At 36.5% G+C, this 25,883-nt stretch overlaps 1 protein-coding gene across 2 annotated transcripts; it reads left to right on the top strand.

The window, feature by feature from the left end:
* The first annotated feature begins 206 nt into the window (after positions 1-206).
* Positions 207-7,923, top strand: LOC112430002 (uncharacterized). Of its 2 annotated transcripts, none has more exons than XM_076885471.1 (6): positions 207-411; positions 2,945-3,039; positions 4,546-5,624; positions 5,708-5,863; positions 6,754-6,843; positions 6,928-7,923. In XM_076885471.1, the coding sequence occupies exons 3-6, from the start codon at positions 4,554-4,556 to the stop codon at positions 7,216-7,218; spliced, it is 1,608 nt and encodes a 535-aa protein (XP_076741586.1). In that variant the 5' UTR covers positions 207-411; positions 2,945-3,039; positions 4,546-4,553; the 3' UTR covers positions 7,219-7,923. The 2 variants fall into 2 exon arrangements, with proteins under 2 accessions (XP_076741586.1, XP_024658714.2); XM_024802946.2 differs by lacking the exon at positions 207-411 and adding an exon at positions 662-761.
* The last annotated feature ends 17,960 nt before the right edge of the window (positions 7,924-25,883 follow it).

The following is a 25,883-nucleotide window of genomic DNA, read 5'->3' as shown; positions in this document are numbered from 1 at the left end:
TCTTGTCTCTGGTTTTATGTTTTGTGGATTCCACCTTCGGTTTCTATCTACACACACTCTAAAAAATATTCATGGTGTTTGTAGGTAGAACTTAACAAAAAAGCATTTTTCTACTTAAAAAAGTAAGTTGACTACATGTACACGTTTCAGTGAGTTGACTAATCAATGTTAAAAGTCAGTGCAACACAGAAATTAATAAACACCTCCTTAACTTAAATGTTTTAGTATATTGAACAAAATACTTTTGTCATCAATCAACAACAGAAAATATTAAGTTTGTGTAACATGTAAAAGTGAGTTTGAACATCCTTCATGTTTGAACTGCCCATAACTGGACCATAACGAAAAAATTATTACAACTGCCATAAAAAAGAAGAAACGGAAAAAAACTGAGGTTGGCACCACTACCTGGTAAGTTTCTTGTTTTATACTCTTTTATAAATATGTACTAGGTACAGGAATTTACTGCGTAAATTTAGTCTGACAATGGCAGCTACATGATGTGAATTGACACTCTGTGTTATGCTAGTTGTTACTCTATAAAAGTAAAAGCATTTGAATTTTTTCCTGTTATTAATGAAATCTGTCAATTAAATCTGTCACTCTGGTGGTTACTTTGGTTAGCCATAGGTGTGTATGAGACCATGCATACAGCAGAGGGTAACCCCGTAGCATATGTTCGTATCATCACAGGTGTAGCAGTTGTCTGCATTCTTATCACTTTGTGGGAGTAGAGGTGTGTTTCACCTAGACTGTGTTCGGTGAGTTAACTAAGCATTGAATTCTAAATAGATTAATTACAAGTTATATTTGTACACTTTAAATTCGATGGTTTTAATCATAGTTTAACTTTAGCAACTTTACTATGCTAAAGTTGTTAGCTAGCTTTCTTTTAGCTAGCAAACGTTCCTCGCAAATACGAGAGTACATTGTCAATTTTTCTACTTATACTTAAAGTTTGTCACTTGTCAGGGTGCATTTGGTTAGCTGATAGACCTTGCAGACAGCAGAGCATGTTCAATTTGAACCTGTATATGTTCAAATTTACCAGTCAGCAGCTGCCTGCATTTTTACTATGGTGTCAGAGTAAATTTGTGTTTCCACGGTCTTGGGTGAGGTAACTAATTACTGACAGAGTGAAATGTGGTGAATTTATGCCAGAGTATTTATGTGAGTTAAAGTATTTCTATCAAATGTATTGATATTTTAAGCTCGAATGTGAAATATGCCTGAGGTTAAAGTTAGTTGACCTAGCAAGAAAAAACAAAATTGTGTGTGTGCACACACGAATTGCTTTTGTTACCTTCTGTAATTTTAAGCATAATGTGAAGTGTGGTATTGTGGCATGTCAACAGTGGTCTTCAAATAATTAAATAGAAAATTCTCTCACACATTTGGATATGACACAATTTTTCCAATTTTAAACTACAGTCTGTAGATTTATTATATTATTTTTGAATTTTGGATTCATCTTTTCAGTGTTTCATTGTAGTGTATTAGAGAAGGTTTTATACTTAAAATAACTTGTTAACTCAAAAGCCTCGATAAGTCTTTGCATTACCAAAAGTTGCAATAAATTTCAAAATGCACTGGACTTGTAAAATTTGCAAATTTGAAACACCAAGAAGGAAACAGCTCTTAAAGCATTACAGGCTTAGACATAGCCATGGTGAACTATTTATGCCTTGTCTATACTGGGATTGTTACTGCTCATTTAAAACATGGAATAGCTTGCGAACCCATTTATCAAGAAGCCATTCATCCTCTGATACAATGACATGCTCAGAAGTCTTGTCTTTCAAATGTCCATGTTGCTCTTTAAGCACATTTTCAACTCAAAGGGAATATTTTAAGCATATTGGGCACCATTTAAAAAAACTGGAAACTGTCGCTTGTGTTTTTGAAAACTGTAACTTCAAAACAAACATTCATGACACACGTGCTTCTCATAGGAACCGAAAACACAATCCTCACTCATTGGATGACTTCAAGCCTGAGCTGATACAGAGGTGTGTCAATCGTTTGAATACAGGAGATGATCCTCTTGAGGAACATATTGAAAATCCATTGAGTGAAGATGAAGCAAATGCAGAGGATGAAGAAATTGGTGAATTGCCTAATTTAATTGAGAAACATTTAGCCCACCTACTACTAAAACTGGAAAGTATATACAATGTTTCTCACAAGTGTATTGATGAGTTAGTTGAACAGTTACAATTCATTTCTTCCTCTGCTTCAGGTCCTATTCTAAAACAGATTTTACAGTTAAGCCTAAAGAAGCATAATTGTGCCTTTGATGATTTAGTGATTTCAGATATGGTTGCAGACCTCTGTCAGTGCAACCCACTCACATTGGCTTTTGGAAATAAAGGTCCTCTTTCTACCTCTTACAAAAGAAGCCAATATTTCAAGGAGCATTTTTGTTTGGTAGAACCCACTGAGTATTTGCTTAGTGTTGGGGAACGGAGAAGTTTCCAGTATGTACCTGTTTTAAAGTCGCTGAATGAAGTCTTGAAAAAGAAAGAGATCCAAGATTTCCTTACACAGACCTCAGAAATGGATTATAGCTCTGAAACACAATACACTTCATTTCATCATGGCACTAATTTTAAAAATAATCAACTGTTATCAGAAGAGAGTCCAGCCATTTCCCTCATTTTGTATGTGGATGAGTTTGAAGTGTGTAATCCACTTGGTACCTCAAGAAAAAAGCACAAAATTACAGCAGTGTATTGGGTTTTGGCTAATGTACCACCATTGCTCAGGTCCTCACTGACATCAATCTACCTAGCCATTCTATGCAAATCTGATGATATAAAACAGTTTGGTTACAGTGCTGTCTTTGAGCCACTCTTGAAAGATCTTGCATGCCTAGAAGAAGAAGGACTTTACATTCCCTCATTAGGCATATGCGTCAAAGGTACTGTGTTTTGTGTTGTTGCAGACAACCTTGGTGCACACTCTCTCGGAGGATTTGTGGAGAGTTTCTCAAGTGCGTATGTCTGCAGGTTTTGTCTTGGAGAACGAACCCAAATCCAAGTAAGTGACGTTCGAAGTGGAGCATTTAGTCAAAGAACAATACAAGAACACAGGGTACATGTTGACACTGCAAAAGGAGATAAAAGTCAGTCTCATTGTTACGGAGTAAAAAAACTTTGCCCACTGACTGAAAATCTAAAACATTTCGATGTTTTAACTGGCTATCCACCAGATTTGCTACATGATCTCTTTGAAGGTATTGTACCTTTGGAATTAGCACTTTGCCTTAGTACCTTAATCAAGGGAAAGTATTTTACTTTGGATGAGCTTAACAAATCAATTAAACAGTTTCCATACAGATGGGCTGATAGAACTAATGCCCCACAACCAGTTCCATTGAATTTTGCAACAAAAAAAACTGTTGGGGGGAATGCGCATGAAAACTGGGCTTTGCTTCGCCTCCTCCCCCTTATAGTTGGGGAAAAAATACCAGAGAGTGAACCAACATGGCTGCTCCTTCTCAACCTTAAGGATATAGTTGAACTTGTCCTTTCATCTGTTCATACAGATTCAACCATTTGTTTTCTTGACAGCAAGATTTTCGAGCATCGGCAAAGATTTCAGGAAGCTTTCCCACAGGAAAGACTGATTCCAAAACATCATTTCCTAGAGCACTATCCACAACTCATAAAAGCTTTTGGTCCACTTGTTTTTCTGTGGACTATGCGTTTTGAAGCCAAGCACAGCTTTTTTAAGCGTGTGGTGAGGCATACTCGCTGTTTTCGAAACATTCTGTTGTCTCTATCAGTGAAGCATCAGTTAATGATTGCCTACCATCTACATGGAAATCAAACAGCCCAGCCTTCTTTACAGGTAACAAAACTATTAACAGTGAATTTGACTGTGCTGAGAGAAGACATTAGGAAAGCAGTGGAAAATAAGTTCCCCGGGGAGTCAAATGTCCAGATAGCAAATACTGTGTCTTACAGTGGCACCAGTTACACCACTGGAATGATCCTGGCACATGGATCAACAGGTGGTCTGCCAGATTTTGTAGAACTGATTCAGATGGTGGTAATTAATGGAAAAGTTGGCTTCATTGTGAAATGCTTAAATGCGTGGTATTCTGAACATTTCAGGAGCTTTGAGCTTGAAAACACTAGAAGTGTTAAAGTTATTGAGTCCTGTGATCTGTCTGATATTATCCCACTGGCAGCATACACTGTAGCAGGGAAGCGTATGGTGACCCTAAAGCATTACATCCATGTGCCATAGAAGGCAAGGTAGCCAATACAATACAGTATGGCCAAAGCTGCTTTATCTTCCTTGTATTAGTTTATCTTTATAGCTCAAATGGTAATGTTGTGGATAGTAATGTTTAATCAATAATTAGAGATTTAGTAGTACAACTATCTTGCTCTACCACAAGTCTGGAAGGCATTTTACACATGACTGATCTTCTCTGCAGAAGTATCTAGTTTCCAGGGTGATAGGAGGTATATTCCACCACAAGTAAAATTCAAAAGCTAAATTCTGTTTTGTTTTTTTGTTTTCCTTTTTATATAGGTACCTCAATGTCTCATCCTGCTAAACTTCGGATCATACTCAAAGAGCATAACATTCAAAAACTGGACTTACCACATGGAATCCCTGGAACAGTGGAAGAACTTGAATCTATTGTGAAAGAGACTTTTGAGGTTGATGGGAAGTTTACTTTGCACTATAAGGATGCTGACTTTGGAGAAGAATATTTTTCTCTGACATCAACAGGTGATATCAAGGACAAGGACACACTTAAGGTGGTTCAGATTATTGAACCTCCCACAATTACTCTGACATTTAGTGATGTAGACAGTTCCTTCAAATCTGCATCAGAGACCTTGGTCAATGCTTCAGCAATTTCAGAGACATCAGTCTCAGAGACATCAAGTGTGTCCTGTGGCACCAGTTGCTCATCCGGATCTCAGGATACAGTCATTCTTTCCTCACCTGAACATTTGAGTCGGCGTTTTCAGCGCTGGCCTACCAATTTTTCTGTTCCTCGCTTTGCTTATGACACAGAGCTTTTACTTGCTTCAGGAAATGAAACTTTCAAAAAGGATGGAACGAAACTTAACTTTACTCCACTTCTTCCAGACATCCTTGAGAAACTGGCTGAAACGATCTTTCAGTATGTTGCCTACCCAACATCTGCACAATTAGCAGATGTAGCTAAAGCACTTGTTCAACAACATCCTTGCCTTAAAGAACCGGGATCCTATAATGGATGCTATGGATGGCAACAAAGACTGAAATATAAAATGGGCAATTACAGAAGTAAACTCAGAGGGCTTGGGTGCCCTGAGCTGGATGTGAACTCTCTCAAAAGAAAGCAAGCACATGAGAAGACACCTTCAAAGAATCTCAAAAAGCCAAGAAAGGCTGAGGTGAACTATTTACCACCTCACCCACAAGGAGAAACAGAGGAAAGCTTGGAAAAGGAAAGATTGGAACTTCTTGATGAAGTGAAGAAGAGGAACAACTATCGGATCATCAGTGAAAAAATGGCCAAAACATTCTCGAATCGCAGACAGGAAGTTGTTAATCTGGCACCACCTGTGAATGACTTCAGAAGTAGATGGCCTGCGCTTTTTGATGCAGCACAGGTGATTTTATTACATAATTTATAGGATAACTTATAATAGTGACATTGTGCTTTTAATTGTGTCTTTTTTTTTATTTTTTACAGATAAATGATGAATTCCAAAGGATCACCACTGTTAACTTGGAAACAACATTCATGGCAAAACTGGACCAGTATTCCACAAGAATAATGTCCCTGGTCTCTTCAAAAGGCGGTGCTGCAAAAATTAAGATTGAGCGCATCAGGAACATGTTGCAAGAGGTAAAAAAAAGAAGCTGAATATAATTGATAATCTTACACACCTTAAAAGTTAATTATCTAATTCATTATCTCAGGAGCATTGTTGGCTATCTTTTACTGAAGAGTGAAAAAGTGAACATCAGAGGTGGACAGAGTAAAAATTTGCTAAAGAAAACATCACTCAAAATATATTTGCCTGTTTTCTTTGTTGTAAGAGTCAAGAATATAGTGATGCATTTGTAACTTGGTATCTCAGATTAAAGAGAAAAAGTAAAACTCAGATGCATAAGTATTTTGCACCTCATAAGTGAGATGAAAAGACATTAATGTAACTTTTGGTCACATAATTGCAAACTGAGGTAGGTAAATTTAAATAGGTACTTTCCATGTCACATGTAACTTGACAATACATTAAGGTAAGTATGGGTCATATTACAAATAATGTGAGGAGAAAAAAACTGAGGTAATAATTTGGAGTGTTACAAGTATGTTCATCAACTGCACAATAAACGTTTATGAGGAAGACAAGTTACACAAATACATTAAAGAGGGTAGATAGGAGCTTTTAATGTTTTAATCACATCATTACAAGACTTGCCCACAGGTGGCTTTTTCCAGTTCTGCATCACATATCTCACATATAACTATTATAGTTGAATCCATAGAACTCAACAAAAACTGTTTGAAATAGTCTCCAAATCTAGGTTATATTTACTTTCACTCACCTTATCCTACTGCTAGCAAAGGGTGCATTGAAAGCAGGGCAGTATGTAACAGATTAAATTCAAGTTATAAAAATTAAATTGTTTATTTGTTAAAAACAAAAATTAAATCAATAATTAGCAAAACGCTAGTCCTATGAATGTAATATGTTTGACTTTTCGCCTAGTAAACTTTTTTTTATTCTCCAGAGTTCGGTGGAAACAAGAAGAGAGGTCGCAATCCGTTGCCTGATGGTGTATCTGAAAGAGAAAGAAGAGGATCTCTTCAGAGAACAGCTGGTAGGTAAATATCACATTGTTTTGTGTTATATTTTTAAATGGCACATAAAATACTGACATGTTTCTTTTTAATCTACTTGCCAGGATGGTGAAGAACAGTTCCCAGAAGAAGTGGTAAAGATCGTAGTCACCAGACGTGCAGCAGTGTCTCTTCCAGCCGTCGCTAAAATTGTGATTGAAGGAACAGCTGTCCTGGAAGACCTTGATGTGCCCAGAGCATGTGCCTTAATGATGGGACTTATATACGCTCTCAATCTGAGCTACCCCAAACAAGTAAAGAACACTCTAGAGGTATTCCAGAAGGTGTTTCTGGAACTTGATGGGCTTAAAGCCAGCCCACGGGTAATGTCTCTTAAGTACAAACTTCTGTCATAAAACAAATGTAATTTAGGCTGCAATATTCAGATGTGCTGATGCTTGTGTTTTTTATGCAGTCTTAGACAAGTGTAGTTTTGAGAGTTCATAATGCGTATAACCTTACCTTTGAATTGTTGCGTTGTTAAATATTAAAATGTTTGGTAATTTTCTTGATTCTGTGATATTTACCAAGTTGATAGGTTAAAGTTAATGTTTAATAATAAGCAGATTTGCTAAAACAAATTGCCTTACGTTGCAATGTTTGTTTTCTGAGGTATTTTAGAAGGGTGTGATTTAAAATTATTGTTATTTGGAAGATTTTATATATATATTTGCTGCTTTATTTAATATACCTTTACAAATCTTTATAGTGGTTCTCAAAGTCGGTCATCAGGCCCCACTGCTCTGCTTGTTTCTGTTAATAACTAAACACTGTTGATTGGCTGGTGTGTTCAGTTAATCAGAAGTTGTAGACACCATTGTGGAGTAAGAAAAACGAAGTAAATTGGTATGTTTTAGCTTCTGATTCAACACACCTTGTCCAGTTAATAAACATGTTACATTTTCTTTTGTTACTGAGGTTGTTTGTGAAGGAATTGTACTGAAATACATTGTTTTTGCCCACTCATTTATAATTAAAGGGCTGCTGTAATGTTTGATTTATGTTGTATGACACAGAAGTGTATTTCTTCAAAAATGTTATGCAATAAACTGTTTCATCAGTTGGAATAATTTAAATGGCTATGTTTGCATGGATAATTGTGAGTAGGATATATGTAAAAAAGTAAGTTAGATTAACTCAGCTAATGTAATTTGTCAACTCAATATTTCCAGGAATTCTAAATTAATATTAGGTTGCTTAAACTTAATTATGCTTTTAGAGGTCAAAGTAAATCATGTTGGTTTGTTGAACCAGTTGAGTTAGCCAAACCTAAAAATTTCTTGCTGGATTTACTTAATAATATGCAAAATTTGTAACTTAAAAAGCTAAGTGGAAATTGTTACCTCAATTTTTTTAAGTTAAGCCAACAAAACATTTTTTAGAGTGCAGTAAAAAAACGTTTCCAGTGAAAGTCCTGAACAGTCTGCCTCAGAGCCTGCAAGACTTCTGGCTCTTCTAAGACACAGACTCTAATAACTGATGAGTCAGTAATTAGAAATGTTAAAACAAGCTTATAGCCTGTTGTTTCCCAGAAGTCACTGTCCAAGATGTAAAAAAGCTGCTAAATTAGTTGGAAAGTGCCCAAGCTCTACAGAAGTCATTGTACTTGCAGAAGTAAAAGCATCCACAAAGAGCAATCTGAACTACTCAAAAAAGGCTCTGAACACCTGTTCTGCTCACTAAAGAGATGCGGGGCATTTTCATGTCTGGTCCCATCCCTGTCTGTGGTCATGGGGTTGGATGGTTCAGTAGGTTACTGTCACTGCACACTTGGCTTTCATCAGCCTGTGCTCCCCACAATATCTTCTTCATTGCCGATTTTAATCTCCTCTGGGAACTTAATCGGTTATTCAAATATGATGGCATGCATCATAATGGACTTGGAACAGAAGTTCTTTCTTTAGATATTTCACATGGTGCTATAGAGTCAGATCCTTCTGTTTCAGCTGGCAAAATCAATTAATCATGGTCTACTTACTCTGACCAGTCCCGCTACTACTGACATCGTCTGGGTCTAATACCAGCCCTAATCAATCCCCATTTATTCCACTGGACTAGACATGACCCTGTGTTAACTTTATAAATTTCCATACTGGGAGCTCTTCCTCATATAACACGAAGCCAAGTATCTTTGATCCTTTGAACTCCTCACAGTCTACAGTTACCAGCATTTCACTCCATGGTAACTTTCTCCAGCCAGCAAGCAGATCTCAAAGACCCACTGCTCTTGTACACATTAAACCCCACTGCTGTCTTTGATTATTATTGTATACTTTCTGACTTTTACTGTTTATCTGTTAAACATATACCAGCCCTTTTATAACGAAGTTTTATATCCAGCCAGCACGGTTGAAACATTCAATGGCGAATTTTCAGAATACATGTTAACAGTACTGTCGTTGTGAGATGAAATAATAGACAATTTCTGTGCAATTTCTTAAATTATTGATAATGTTGCTCCTGTCAGAACTGCTAATTGACATAAATCTGCCACCAAAGCACACTTGTGAAACAGCATAAAAGATTTTTTTTTTTTAAAGAGAGAAAAAAATAAACTACCAAATAATGTTCAAATTATAAAAATGTACTTTATTGCTAAAACAATGAAATAAGGACAATCCTAGTCAGTCTAATTCAGTTTTTTTTTATTATGCTTGTTTGTTTTTTACTATTAACTACTTGGTCCTTTCAAAACAGGGTTAATTGGATTTCTTTCAACAAATAGGTGTGACTAATTGGAGGTAATACAAGCACAAATGTTAACATTCTCACCTGTAAACTGCAAAGATCTGAAAAAAATGATTAATCAGCTGAAGTTTTGCATCCTCACCAAACTCAAATCTCATTTACAGATTTTTACAGATTATTTAGTAAATATTATTAGTATGCCTTTACAGGGAATTTTCCCTGTTTGTCTTAAATGTGCTTTAATCACACAGCTACTCAAGAAAAATAATTTACACCCATTGGTAATTAATAATTATAGACTCATTTCTAATCTCACATTTCTCTGCAAAATATTTGAAAAGAAAACTTACTAACAACTGAATTAGTACCTTTAAGGTGTTATTTATCATGAGTAAGTATCAATCACAACCAGTTTGGCTAAAGTCATCAATGGCCCGGAGTGTTTCAGCTTTAGTGCTGCTTGATCTCACTGCTGTTTTTGATCATGACATTAATTCAAAGGCTTCATGATTCAGTTGATTTAACAAGGTAGGTTCTTGATTGGTTCTCGTATGAAGGGCAGGTGGCTTTTATGTTTCAATTAGCAGTTTTAGATCTGCACAAATAAAAATTCAATCAGGAGTTCATCAATGGTCAGCCATGGTCCATTACTATTTAACCTTTACATGCTTAAGGAATCACGATATATACTACCATTCTTAGGCAGATAATACACTGCTGCGCTTATTGTTTTCCTCTGATGGACTAACCTCTGTTCACACAATAATGAGCTGCATTGAAAACATTAACTGCCGAATATTTTGAACATTTTTTAGAACTGAACAGAGACAAGACAGAAATATTTTTTCTACATCAATTAAGTCAGAGACAGAAAACAGTGTGCAAGCCAGGAACATTTTGAACAGATCTCATTTGCAAATCATATCAGTGAGGTTTCCAGAACTATTCAATTCAGTTTAATTTTATTTATGTAGCGCCAAATCACAACAACAGTCGCCTCAACAGAACTGTTTTCAATCACTTAAAAATATATCAAAACTCTATACTTTCATATCAAGCAGGTTAGATTATTGCAATGCTCTATCTGCTCTCCAAATCATCAATGGGACCACTTCAGCGTATTCAAACTGCAGCAGCCAGAGCCCTCACAGGTAAGCAGAAAATTTGACCATATCACCCAAGTAACTGAAATCACTCCATTGGCTCCCAGTGCATCAAAGAATTACCTTTAAAATCCTTTTATTAGTTCAAAAAGCTCTCAATGGTTCAGCTCCTGAGTACATCTCTGACTCGCTCCATCACTCTATAATCTAATCAGACCTCTCAGGTCATCAGGTAGAGATCCTTTAAATGTTCCCAGAATCAGATCCAAGTATTCTAATGGTGCTTTCATCTCTTGGTGTGTGTGTGTGTGTGTGTGTGTGTGTGTGTGTGTGTGTGTGTGTGTGTGTACCAGTATTTTTTTGTTTTTAACTTCTGTGTTAAGCACCAACACAACCTGAGAGGTCTTCACCAAAAAATAGCAAATTCCGAGCCAATGACTTCCAAGTAGGGAGTGTGTTTATGACTAACAGGGTTTTACTTTTTCAATTTCCAGCAACAACACCTGCAAGAAATTATTGAATCCAGACTAGGTCGTTACATAATGTATTAAAAAAAAAAACCTTGAATTAATCAAGATTAATCTTCACTATGGCCCACCCAGTTTATGTTCATAAATAACTGACAAATATCCACAAAAAAGCCCTTTATTGAATAGTATCTGAACAAAAACCAAATAGCAAAGCATTTCTTTATCCATTTACATTTTATATTACTGTAGCACTGTCTGAAGCGTCACCTCAATGGGGAGAAATGAGCTAAATTTAGTCAAATAAAAGAACTTAAACAAGGTTCCTGAAAGACCGTGATCATAAAAACAGTGCTGAATGGTGCAGGAAGTGGAAAACAAACCACAAACCAAAATCTGCAACATCAATCCTTTGGAGTCAGCTGTCTCAGCATCATGCTGTCACTTCAGCATTTGAGAGTATAACAAATATCTTTCCAAAGCAAAGTGAACACATTGCAAATGTTAGGCTTGTTAAATTAAAGAAGCAAGGGGCAGCATATTTGGAAAAATAAAAAAAAATGTTTGGCACTATGCATATATAAAGAGAAATGAGCAACCGTTAAATCTGTCAAGTCTCATATGCTAAAAGATAAATAAGAGCTGAGGCCATTTATCAAAGCAATATATTGCATTTGAAGACACTTCATTTCCTTTTACGCATCAGTTTGATTCTACAGGACACTTAAACTTACTGCAGCTTTTAGACAAAAAATAGCTTTTTCTTCACTACAGTGTTGCCAAGATCAGTTTCTGCAATTTACTGCATCAGCTGAAACACAGCACTTTTATGATGGTCCACCAGACCATCATAAAAGGCATTGCATGCACTCCAACCTTCTTTTTTTGTTTTCCAGCCACCAAAGCACCTTCTTCCTATTCTTCTCCTTTCCCTTTCTTCTCTTTGCACCCTGTCCTCTTGAAGGCCCCCCATTAGTTTTAGTTACTGTTGCTCTCTCTGTGTCTCAGATGGCGAATCAATACAAAATTGCCACTGGCATCACAGGATCCTCTTAGTCTCTGTGCTGATCATCTCCTCTTTTTATGGGCATCTGTATTAATTAGAGTAAGCTATGCTTACAGCCTCGATTGCATAATGAAGAATGGTGCAGACATGTAATGATTTATAATGGAAAAACACTGGCTGGTTTGTGCTTTCAATGAGCAAAAAAGTATTTGTACTCATTTCCAGTCAAGTATGTGATTGGTGTGTTTATTTAGTTAGACATTCATTTAATCTTTTTTGCTGTGAAAGCTAGCTCTTTGCTGGAGTCAATTAACTACAAAATCTTTCTAAAATCCCAGAAGCCAGAAGAGATTAAGTCCTTGATTTTTGTTTCACTTTGAGTTATACTCAACATACAGGATTGGAGCTACACATCTGGATTACATCCACCAAAGATGAATACATCAAAAATAACTTATTTTCTTTCTATTTTGGGCATCTGCAAGTCATCCTGAAAAATGTGTTTATTTATCTATTACGATTACTAATGTACTCATTAAAATGGTATTTTAAATTTGACTAAACTGAATGGTTTGAGAACTGCCATGCTCTCATCATTTTGATCCAAAGTCAAATTTGTGTCCCTTAAATCTATAATAATTAACTTAGAGGGTTTACGGCACTAAATTCAGTAACTACAATAGTTACAATCATGTCGTTACAAAGGTAATAAGGTAATTCAATTATCTGCACACACGGCTGATGAAGTGAAAAAGAAAATTTAAAAAAGCTTTAAAAAACTGTAAAAAAAAAAAAACTTCTCTTAAGCAACAACCCCAACACTTGGTGTTATTGAATGATGTCATAACAGAGGTAAGCTTATGTTTTACCTAGAAAGAAAAAAATAAATATAATGTTACAGTATGAAAAAAATGCATTAAACTTTTCTATGATTTTCACTGGTCTCAATTGTTTTTTCTTAAAACATTCTCAGATCATCAAAAGTCTCTATGCGGGAATCACATATGAGTGCGCTATTAGAGGCTCTGCGTATTTGGGGAATGTGAGTACTTTGGCACAAGTAATTGGAAAGAAGAGACATGCATAATTCATTGTTTCTGTGTCCACAAATGCATGTGCTTGTGTTATTATTATTCAAGACACCAGAAACGTATTAAGTTGCTGTGAAATTGTATACTTTAAAGCCAAATACAAATTCGATGTTGATGTACGTTGCTAAAAGTTCACTTCCACACCCGTTTGTCAGTCAGAATCTGATCTGACTGCAAATCAGTACAAAATAAATGGACATACAGCAGGGTGGCATAGAATTTCACATCTGCATATGCATAATCAAGTCAAGAACCTTTTTAGTAACAGCTGTGTTTTTTACCTGGGATTCAGATCACGCAGGCACTGTGGATCCTTTCTGAAGTGAAGGTTGATCTCCTCCTCCGTGTACTCCCTTGCCTAACTGGGCCATTAATGGCAGCATTAAAATGGCAAGGGTCAGGTTTTTATTGGTTGCACGATGTAGCAGCTGTAGAACAACAAAATTTGATTCATTACCAATGAGCTTCACTTGGACTATGCAATTCTGTCTGCCACTGGGTATGAAATCTCCCAGGAAAATGAAGGCTTGATTGCATGACCAAAAAAGGGCAAGGATACTGATTTTGTTTCCCTCAGGTAGCTGAAATAGCAGATGGTGGAAAAATTTGAGTAGTTTTAAAACAAAAACAAGGAAAAGAAGGACAAAGATAAAATCTTCAAGTAATACAAGATTAAAGTCTTAGATGGAAGACTAATGTGGCTTTTCTTATGTATCAGTAAGTAACAAGACCTGCATAATTATTAATCTAATAGAGCTGGGTGTTTGGTATGGTAAAAAAGAGAGGAATCTGAAGCTGTGATTGCCACTTTAACAGAAAAAAATCTATTTAGAATTATGTCTCATTTGGTATTTTTTGTTGTGAGATTAAAAATGTATAATAAAAATGTATCAACAGTTAACTTTGTTACTTTGTAGTATTGTATTAGGTTGGAGTTACCTTGCAGGCATGAAGCAGAAAATAATTTGCGCTATAATCAACTTTTCACATTTGCTGCAACTAACTTAAAAGAAGTAGTAACCAATGTGCATTTCAAAAGAAAATGGTCTTGGTGGTTCATATCTCATATCTTAGGTGTTCCTTAATTGTACCCTGTAGCAACACTCCCACACTTAACAGTGTTTTCTTTTTTTACAGAAGACAATACCTACGTTTAGGCAGTCAAATCAGCATGCCACAGGCTATTTACATTGGCTCCGTTTTCTTTAAAACTTGTGTGACTTGTTTTGTTTATAAAGTTTAAAAAAATGCATCCATCTTCTTCCTCTTATCCGTTTCAATGTCAAGAGTGTCCTGGAGCTGATCCCATCTGTTATAGAGCAATCCTGTACAGGTCACCAGTGTATTGCAGGGCTAAAATAAAAAGACAACCCCTCCCTCCTACAGCCAACCTAGAATTGTTATTTAACCTAACCTCATGTGGACATGGGAGGAAGTCAGAGTTACCCAAAGAGACCTTTGCTTCACAAGGATAGCCCTCAGCCTGATGATTGGTTTGGACCGAGGACCTTTTTGCCAACAAAGAGCAAAGTTGGCTTGGTTAAACTGAAATTTTTGAGTATCAGCTGTTATACACTGAATTCAATCTCCAGACATTAGGTCCATCATTGAAGAGGCTCAGTAAGAAATGCCATGAATATTTGAATAATTAAGTTTATTACTCAATAATAAAAAAAAAAAAAAGCAAGACCAAATTATCCTGTGAATATTTTTGTCTTGTGTCAGACTTCTGACTTGGAGAGTAACGGTACACTTGGCTAAATGCCTGCCCCTGTCTGACACACTCTCTCCCTGCAGCTGTAATCTTCACCAAGACAAACGGCCTCCACAGATGCATGCTTCCAGTGACAGCAGTAGAAGCATTTCACACTTATTTCAGCGAACAGAAACTCACTCTGAAAGTCTGCGGCTTGAAATACTGTGATGACTTTTCATGTGCTGCCAAATTTAAGTGGTGTTTTGACACAAAACTTTCCCCCTAGGCCTCTCATACAAACTCAAACTGGTAGCAGGGCGCCATGCTAGTGAGTGACTTGGACCTTTCTTGTGTTGTGTTGTTTGTTCTGCTTCCCAGTCACTGAACAGCAGGTATCTAAAGCCAGTATACTCAACACAAGGCTTACACCAGTCAGCCGACAAGAGGAAGATACATTTTATAATACCACTTGGAAAAATAATGAAAACGTCAGAGCTTTCATTTTTCTAATTAAACAGAGGAAATTGTGAAAGACTTTACCGGCCCTTTGTTCTCTTTTGCCAAACACAGAAACACACTGTACTCATACCCACTGTTTATACAGAAAACATCCACCCTGCATTTAGTTTTCAGTTTAATTGTTAATTTGTTCTTCTGCTGATCAAACTTTCATTTTAGTGTAGTCCACAAACACGACACATAAAGCTAATAGCTCAGAAAGCTATGATTGCTTCAGCTTTTAACAAGGATGCAATGTTCTGTGTACCTCAGTTCAGTCAACAGCAGCATTCTCAGTCACGATTTAGGGCGAATGCCATGCTGCAAGCCTCTGATTTGGTCTGTGATAAATATGGAGGCACAGTACATCTTTGCACGGGTAGTGAGCAGCTCAAGAATGAATCTGGAGTAGTTATCATTTGATACGTCCATACAATGTTTTCTTGATTATACTGATTATCCTTAATGTTAGTAATGATTCAGGTGAGAAAGAGAAAGGCTTTCTATAGTTATCATGCAATATCAATTCTGACAAGAACGTCTGAACTATAATGACATAACTATGGATTAATTGTGGATTTAATCATTGCCAGACCACTTGGGATATAGTGTTTGACAAAGCTTTCAGCAGCACTGAAAGCTTTGTTAGGTACACCTGTTCAACTATTTGTTCACACAAATATCTAATCATGGCATCGGCTCAGTGCGTTCAGCCATGTAGACACAGCTAAGACAACCTCAAATTCAAATTTTATTTGTCACGTACACAGTCATACACAGTACGATATGCAGTGAAATGCTTGGACCTGCTGAAGTGGCAGAGTGGCAGAGTGGGGAAGAGCGGTGATTTAAGTAACTCTGAACATGGTATGGTTGTTGATGCTAGTTGGGCTGGTCTGAGTATTTCATAAACTGCTGATCTGCTGGGATTTTCCTATACAAGCATCTCTAGGGTTTAAAGAGACAGACTCCAAAAGACAGAAAATATCCAGTGAGTAGTGGTTCTCTGGGACAAAATACCTAGTTGATGCCAGTCATAGGAGAATAGGCAATAGGAAGGCCACAGTAACACAAATAACCATTTGTTACAACTAAGAAAGCAGAACAGCTCGGAAAAAAAAAAAGATTACAACCAACATGAAAACAGGCTGGTGGTGCAAACTGATCTAAAAGCCTGAGTGTCACTGCAGACCTTGTCCATCCCTTTATGACTCAAGTGAGTCAAACCTCTGATGGCTGCTTCAGCAAAAAAAGTATGATGTCATAATCTCAGACTGCTTCCCTGAACATGAGTTTAATCACATGACCACCACAGCCACCAGATCTCAATCCAGTAGAGCACCTTTGGGATGTGGTGCAACTAGATATTCACATCATGGTTGTGCAGCCAACACATCTGCAACAACTGTGTGATGTTGGCATTTTAACATGGAGCAAAAACTCTTTCAGTCTGTGTTATGAAGATTTAAAGCACTTCTGTCCAACCAACTACTAGCGAGCTCTGTCTAATACAGCAGCCAGTGAGTGTACATTTTCACCATAGAAAGGACATTATTACGTCATGCCATTTTTGTACTTTTATTATATAACAAGTAGCTTTCTGACTGTTTTAGCAATGGTTGTTTTTGTATCCTCGTTATTTTCTTGCTTTCTTCCTGTTAGTCGCTGGGGAAAAACATCCAGTTCAATTTGAAGGAAAATACAATTTTTTTCCTGATTCTTCCACCTGGTGATGACTTGATTTTCTTACTGCTTTTCAGTCACAGAATTGACAATGCAAACTGTTTTACCCTCAGATAAGAGTCTTGCTTTCTATTACCTGTGAAATCTAGTTTCCAAATTCGTAACCACACTGTCCTGGAAACACAGGTCGGTCATGACAGATGGAACAAACAGGGATTTTTTTTGTCCGATGCAGCAGCTGAATTTTGAGGATGTTACACTGATTCTGCATTCTCGCCCTCGAAGGGCAGGGCTTGACTGGATGAAGGATGATTTGAAGGACGTCAACTGTAAAGGATTTCCCTCAGGGATTTGATTACATTATTACAAAATGAAGTAACACCTGTGAATATCTAATCCTATATCGACCTCCAGCACTGTGATCAAGCACCATTCACACAGTATATAACATGATTTATGCTGACTGGGGACATTTATTGCCAGAACAGAAAGCAGAATGACTTTAATATACTTTGGTTTGGGGTGTTGGATGAATTTCCAAAGGTGCATCAATTTAATGTTTGTGTGCATCAGAGGTAATATTTCACTCAACCACAGTTTTTATAATGGTAACCAAGAGGCTTTATGTGCCAAAGGAGCCATTTTGTTTCAGTAACTATGATGCCGGAACGAAATAAAATGGAAATAGTTTGTGTAATTTTATATCTTCACAACAATAAGCTTTGATTTATTGGTTCATGGCAAGTGTGTATGACATTTGAAGGGGTGTTTTAGCTGGCTTGGTCATCATGGACACACCGGCCAATTAGCATTAGCAACTGTGATCACAAAAAAATTGCTATAATAATCATCTTGTAGTTTATTATTAACGTCACATGACTGCATGCATGAGCATGTTTGATTTGTGATTTGACTGTCTGTGCTGTCGCATTTCATGAATGTGGTTTGATTGGGTGGCTAAGCTTAACTTTTATCAGCTAACATTTTGTTTGGCAGCACATAATCCCAACTTGTTCAATGTCAGATGGTTCGATGTTAAGACCTGAACCACGTATGTCCAAGATCCTGCCTGGAGGCTGCAGCTGTGTGGCATGTGAAGGCAGAATTGAGTATAAATGTCCTTTAAATTGAGTTATAAATAAACATTTTAGTGTGGTAACATTATTTTTTGAATCTATGATTGAGTTTTAGCTGGCTGAAAACAAAGGAAATAATCAAATTTAGATTATTTTTACTCTGCATAAAAAAAAGTCAGCAGATCATCACCAGATTTGATGGGACGCTATTATCACACAATCAAAAAATATCTGCAGAACATTCCGTTTGAATCCCATCTGTAGATCTGGACGCGAAGGTAAATTTGACATGTTTGCTTTGGATAGATTTGATGTGTGTCTGCGTTTCTTTGGCCCCCAACTCATTCTTGTGCAACCAAATTTGGCTCACAGGTATGTCGCAGGCTGCTTAAGGTTATCATCTTTTACTGTGACATCATCATACTTCACAACTTTCTAGCTCCAGGCTAAATATACCCTTTTCAGCATTTATGCACTTATAACCACTTAAAAAAAAAGCATCATACCATTTTGATTTCAGCACAGTAACATCTAATTGATATCTGCAAAACATCGGTTATAGATGATGATATTATCACGTCATCATGTTGCCTGACAACATAGGAACGGATGAAAATGACCTGTTTTCTTGTTTTGCACTTACAGTAGAACATAAAAGCATCTTATCAGTTTCATTTAATAAAAATAAATTCTCATTTATAGCCACAAAAGCTTAATTATACATGACATATTATAACGTCATCATATTGCTAAGCAACTACCTAGAATAGGGCTGAAATTACCCATTTTTTGCATCCATGCACCTACCACACTTCATTAAAGTTTCATGTCTAACAGCATGTACAGGAGCATCAGGGTGGATTAGTTTGTACATTAAAAAAAGTTTGAGGTTGAGGTTTAAATTTTTCATGTTCTTTCGTTAACATTTCAACATTTTCTAGATTAAAATGTTTCCATTGAAATAGTTGCATGAGCACTAAAAAGATTAATGCAGGCTCAGTCAATGTTCATGTACTGATTTCTTTTTATTTCATGTATCATACGTGACAAGTTGGATACCATACATATTAAGAGTGTGTGGGAACATTTGGCAAAAAAAAACCCCATTCTTTAATGAAAGGTAGCAGCCTACTTTAACCCCAGTCTAAAATTTTAGTGGGACACTTCATAAAAGTCATGTCTTACAATAAATATAATGAGATTGCAAATGATCAGGGAGCTGTAGAGCTGCTTCTCTCTTGAACTTACTATAAAAGGCAAAGCAATCACTTTAAATAACTGCCAGGAATTACTTAAGAAAGATTTCATCTGCATATGACCAAATGCCACAGCTAGAACTTCTTATTACAATTCTTGGTGGCAAAAAATACTGAAAGTGACTAAAACTTCAACTTTGATTAAATGCAAAATGGCAATATGAAGGCAATTATGTTCCTCTTATTTTACCTTCTCTACATTTATATTGAATCTTTCGCAGGCAGCAACGCAAGAGTAATATGGCTGTCACTGTTTTTGCCATACTTCTGTTCATGTTGTGTGACAGCAAGAAATAACGAGGTGAATGGCAGTGACTCCAGTTTATGGTAAAAACCTTCCCCTGATTTGTCATTGAGTACTGTTCTTGGAAAAGCTTTCCTTCCTTTTGCTGTAAGACATATGATGCAATAATAGGTAAGTAGGGTTTTCTTAAATGAGCTGAACAGATTTTATCATGTAGCATCACTGACTCAATTCAGGGAAATGAAGTGGGTGGTTAAAATTACCCTCAGATGATGAACGTTGGAGTAGTTTGTTATTGCACTCTACCACCTAGTGGCAAGATTTTATACCTACACAGCAGGTTACAGTTTTGATAGAGAAGCTTCTAATTGAGTTCTTATTGTTACACATTACCCCAAAGTGCAGAAAAACATGACCAGGCTCGTTTTAATGTATTTATATATATATATATATATATATATATATATATATATATATATATATATATATATATATATATATATATATATATATATATATATATATAAAATTTGGACATATCAATGTTGTGATAAAAGATCATTTCTTTGCACAAGATGCTAAAAGCACTATACCATTTACATACAATAAGAAAAGTAAAAGTATAGTGAAAAACTGCCAGAAAGCATGTGAGGTGCAGTTTGTATATCGAAAAGAACAATAACTCATAATTCCACTGACTGATTTGCCTCCAGCTGATGTGTAAATCTATCATAATAGTACCTCCTCTTTCTTTCATTAAAATGCATTCAGGAACAATAATACAGAAAATTATGTGGTGAAAATGAGACAAGGGGGCCTATAATCTCATTTCAGAAGACAAAGAGCTTAAACCTTAAGGGGACCCCAGGGACATGACAGTTATTAGTGTGACACTAATTATCATAACAATAGTAACGCTGAGCTGGGAAGTGATCAACAGTTCACCCTCAGAGCTGTTGCATACTTGGATTTATAAAATGATTACAAAGGAAAAGAACCACATACTGCAAATGCAAAAGCTCAACACCTTAATCCATAACTTGGGCAGAAGAGGGCGTCTGAAACTGTTCTCTTGGCCACCAGTGAGCACGTGGTGCAGTGCAACTGAATTTACTGCAGGTGGACTTCAAGTTGTAGAAACAGAACTCACCTGAGCTCAATTTAGAGTGTCATGGCAAAGGCCGTGAATATTAATGAATTTCAAGCAAACTTTTTGCACTTTATCATTTTGGGGTGTGGTGTGTAGAACTTTTGGGTGAAAATGATTTTAATCCATTTTGAAATAAGGCTGCAACATGACAAAATGTGGAACAAGTAAAGAGCTGTGGATATTTTCCAGTTGCACTGTATCCCTTAAAAAGCAAAAAAATATCATATCCCACATTGTACTTAATTTAAGTCAATTAAGTCAATTTTAGGTTATTTTCTCAGCATTTCAAGTGAGTAAGTGTCAGACCACCCTTAAACCTAATCCTAACCCTAAATAAGTAACCTGAAATTTGAGCTATCTAGCTCGCAATTTTGAGATAATAACCCAAAATGTGGACTTTCAGAAAAAAAAGAAATATTTCAGTGGAGAAAATAAGCGCCTAAAAGAAACACATCCAAAATGCACTAATATATGTGTTACACCTTTTGAAATATGATTTATGAATGTTCTGATTACACACATTTCTCTATTTTTGTTTCTTTGTTTTTCTGTGATTGTTTTTGTAGATGTATGACATTCATCACAATGAAAGGGGTTTCTGATGTTGTGAGAAATAACATTTAAATAGGTCTTTCAAGCTATAGATTAGATTTGTTGTCTTCAGACAGTGAAAAAGCTGAAAAGTTGACATTGCAGAATATTGAAGAATGACCTTAGCACTACTGTGATATACTTACACCAACACCATGATCAAGCCTTTTGGAATCTATCAGTTTTGCTCAAGTTGTACTATCACTGACAGTTGTAGTGAACATATACTGTTGACCTGTACATGTAGGTTTGAATGTTTCTCCAATCCGTATCTTTACACTGTAAGGTTAAGAAGGTAACATGAGTAAAACATCCTCTGTCGAACTTTAGGTGCAGAGGTTTAGCCTAACTAAGCATTTGTTTTACTTTATTTACTCATCGTGACAGAAGTACAACAACAAGAACCGTTGGACATGATGCATGTCAGAGGTGTTGAAGGGGCGTATACAACATGCGAGTTTCCCACAGGACTAAACAAATAACTTGGAGTGAAATGATTGCTTACCAGACGCATTACTGAAATCAAGGTTGTGTTTTCTTTCCAAATAAACACAGTTCAGCCAGGCCTGAAGCAAATTGCAGGATCCAGATCTGAATTCCTCTACATCTGTCATCAACTACCAAAGTTCTTACATGTTAGTAATTACAAGATCTTTCTGGGATATCCAAGGAGAAAGTTACAGCCAACTAAAATATTCCGATAAAACATTGCTGAAAAATATAATGAATGTGTTTGCAATGCCTTACTTACATTCCCGTTGCTATCCTTGAAGTTGCGAGGAAATAATTATTTACACAAATGTAAGGAAAACTTTCCTGAAAGTCTTTCATTCTCAACACTGGTTTCATTTTGAGAATAACTTGGTGACCTGTAATTTCCCTGAGAAAGCAATCTAAAATACTGGACAAACAAAATTACATGATGTAAGAATGAACTTGACTGAAGACAACATTTGTTATATTTTTTCTTTTCATATCTCATAAATATACAAGCTCAGATATATTTGTTTGTTGAAGGAACCGGTGACACCGACATACGTCTTCTGATGACAATTTGTCCAAGTGAGGGAAACCATCCGTGTTCGTGCGTGTAAAGCAGATACAATTGTCTCCCACAAGGCTGTGCCTGGTCACTGCTGTTTTTCACTGATATGCATCTGTTTCTCTGATTATATTCCACATCCCTGTCCATACGCATATCCCAGGATAACATTCCAAATTTCAAATATGTTTTTTTATTATACAGAAGTGGTTTGTTTGTGGCATGTCTTCTGAATTTGAACCACAGAGATTTAGCATTTTTTCTGTTTTATTATACTCACTTTGAGGAGATGAACTCTAATGAGCTTTAGTGAAAAGTGAAATGAGTGAACACATGGAGGAATATAAGTCGGTGCCTCAGCAGCACTGATTTCATTGGTCTATGCTTACAGACAACAGCTCTTGGAGGGGTTAATACATCACTTAGGATGCATAAAATGATACCAGGATCACTGAACCTTATTCAAACAATTAATGAATTAAGGAGATTAGCAAATAGGTTTGTGCTAATGGTGGAGTCATTTAACTCTTAGACAGTTAAAAAACTGTGTTGGTGGATTTTCCCAGCTTGTGAACTGTATATTGTATTATATGTATACTGAACTAATGATCCAAACACCGAAATTATTTTTAATCACACACTCCACAACAACACTGTTTCCTCTGACAAATTCCCTCATGTTATTAAGAGTAATGAATTTTTATTTTACTAACAGCACAGCATACTCATACAGTATATGCCTCTGCCACATCATAAAAAAATCATGTAAAATATTCATTTATTTAAAATGTATTAAACTAAAGAAGGCAGAATACATTGAATACAGTGCTGTGAAAAATGTATTTGCTCCCTTCTTGATTTCTTAGTTTTTGCGTATTTGTCATGTTTCATCAAACGAATTTAATATTAGACAAAGATAAGATGAGTAAATAAAAAATACAGTTTTCATTCATTTATTAAGGGAAATAATTTATTCAAACCTAACTGGCCCTGTGAGTAATTGCCCCTAAACCTAATAACTGGTTATGCCACTGCTGCAGTCAAACATTTGTAATAACTTGCAATGAGTCTTTCACATGGAGAAATTTTGATCCACTCTTCTTTATAGATTTGTTTTAATTCAGTTATTTGTTTTTGACTTAGCCACTGCAAACCCTTCATTTTGTTTCTTTAGCCATTCAGAGGTGGATTTATCCTGGTGTGTTCCAGATCCCACAGCCTTACGAATAGCTTTGTAACCCTTTCCAGACTGATACTTGTCAAGGATGGCTGGGCCTTTTTTTGTGGTGTACTTGAATGTTCTCCCCGAGTCAGTGTGGGTTCTCTCGAGGTACTTCGACTTCCTCCCACGGTCCAAAGACATGCACATTAGTGGGATTAGGTTAATTGGTGTTCCTAAATTGGCTTTCAGTGTTAATATATGTGTGAATGGCTGTCTGCCTCTCTGTGTTAGCCCTGTCACAGACACAATCCAGGGTGTACCCCACCTCTCGTCGGCACTCCTGCAACCCTGAATTGGAAGGATAGATGGATGGATGGAAAAGTAGGAGTTTGTTTCTCTGCTGTTCTTGAGTGTTGCTTTTTGAGATCTTTTAACGTACTTCACTTTGTCAGACAGGCTCTCATTAAGTGATTTCTTTTTGTAAAATTTGAAAAAAAATTGTAGCAATGCACGTCATATCACATAGGTGATTACTAAATGATGCATAATGACAATTCAGTTAATATACATGAATATAGTAAGTGTGGTAATAAAATTTTCATCGTCTCTTGCCACTATGACCAGTACATTTTTAAAAGGCGCAACAGGATTGCCCATTTAACTGAATTTTAATCTCGATCACGATTTTGGCTTCCCACAATTGAATGAGCATGATCAAGGGACATTTAAAATGAGTGGGGGCCAATTAAATGAGAAGAAAAGCAAATCAAGCACTCCCTAAATCAAAGGTCTGACTATGCCGCATCTTTTCTGGACTTGTGTGGAAGAGTAACATGTCATTCAAAGACAAATACACAGCAAAAATCAAACGTCTGGCACAGAGAAGGCGAAGAGCTTGTCCCTCGAAGCGGATCGTCATCTGTTGTTTCGAAATGGAGTTGTGTTTGCACCCCACAGTAACACAGCTAACTTATGAACCACCTGAAAACACGCCACAAACAAACTGCAGTGCAATTAAAGCACAAAGGTCAAGAAAAACAATGCGATTAGCAACAGGAATCACCCGAGATCAGCTCAGACGTCCATAAAAGGGAGCCTGTTTACACATGTGTATCCATCCTCGTCACATCCCTGAACTCATCAGCAAGTCGCATTCCATTCAACCAAAGTCAAGTAAACATGGTGAGTAACAAAGGCAACAATGTGAATGTGTATTTCTTCCAAGAGTTGCACTGAACTTTTGGTAAATGGTAAATGGCCTGTATTTGTATAGGGCTTCACTTAGTCCCTAATGACCCCAAAGCGCTTTACACTACATTCAGTCATTCACCCATTCACACACACATTCACACACGATCAAGGGACTGACAGAGGTGCGCCCCAGGTGACTAAGGGCGATCCATTGTACGATTGTATTTTGATAGAAAGATTTGTACAGATGTGAATATGTGACCACAGTGTTCTGTTTACACATCAGTGCAATAAAAACATTTTATGTCCTTAAAATCAATGAATATTGGTGCCAAATAATGGTGATGTCAACACCATAATGTCTCTTTAGTCATAGCTGTACTATAGAGTTCCTAAAAAACAGCTGTATGTCACTAAACACCATTACAATTTGCTACTTATTTCCTTTTATGTTTAAATTTGTGATCATATGTTGTTGACTTTCACTGTATTTTAGCATATTCTCTCATTTATATGGAAATGCATAAAACACTCACACTCAAACTATTCCACAAAAGCCCACCTTAGCACTGACATTTTGGTTTCCACAGTGACCTGTCTTGAAGCATTAATTAGAAAAAACCCCATCCCTGTGGCTGCGCACATCTCCTGCTAGCATACAGGGTGACAACATCACCATGACAACAGGACAAGATGGCACTCAATAAGCTCTGAAAAATGCTGTGGACACTGATTTTTTCCCCCTCAGCTGCTAACATTTTTTCTCTGCAAATTAGCAGAACAGTGTTAAAATGCTATTTAAACAGTGTTTCATTGTTACGGTAAACCTAGGGTGCGAAGAACAATCATTATTTTTTATTTGTCTTTTTTCAACTTCTTTTGATGCCCAGCAATGTAAAGGTGTTAAATATGGAGCTTCTGCTGTGTTTTGTCTGAAACAGACACAGGAAGGGAGACAAAACTCCCCGGGGGCCTGGTGATGAGCCAACAGTTACAAGATGCAAACTGCAGTAAACTAAATGATTCCAAACCACTAAAGCAATATTTTTTCAAATAACATCACTTTCACTTGTCAAC

Source organism: Maylandia zebra, linkage group LG6 (genome assembly GCF_041146795.1).
Source record: "Maylandia zebra isolate NMK-2024a linkage group LG6, Mzebra_GT3a, whole genome shotgun sequence".
NCBI classification, from domain to species: Eukaryota; Metazoa; Chordata; class Actinopteri; order Cichliformes; family Cichlidae; genus Maylandia; species Maylandia zebra.
Note: the sequence above shows the minus strand (reverse complement) of the source record. Positions and strands in the feature narration are given on the sequence as shown.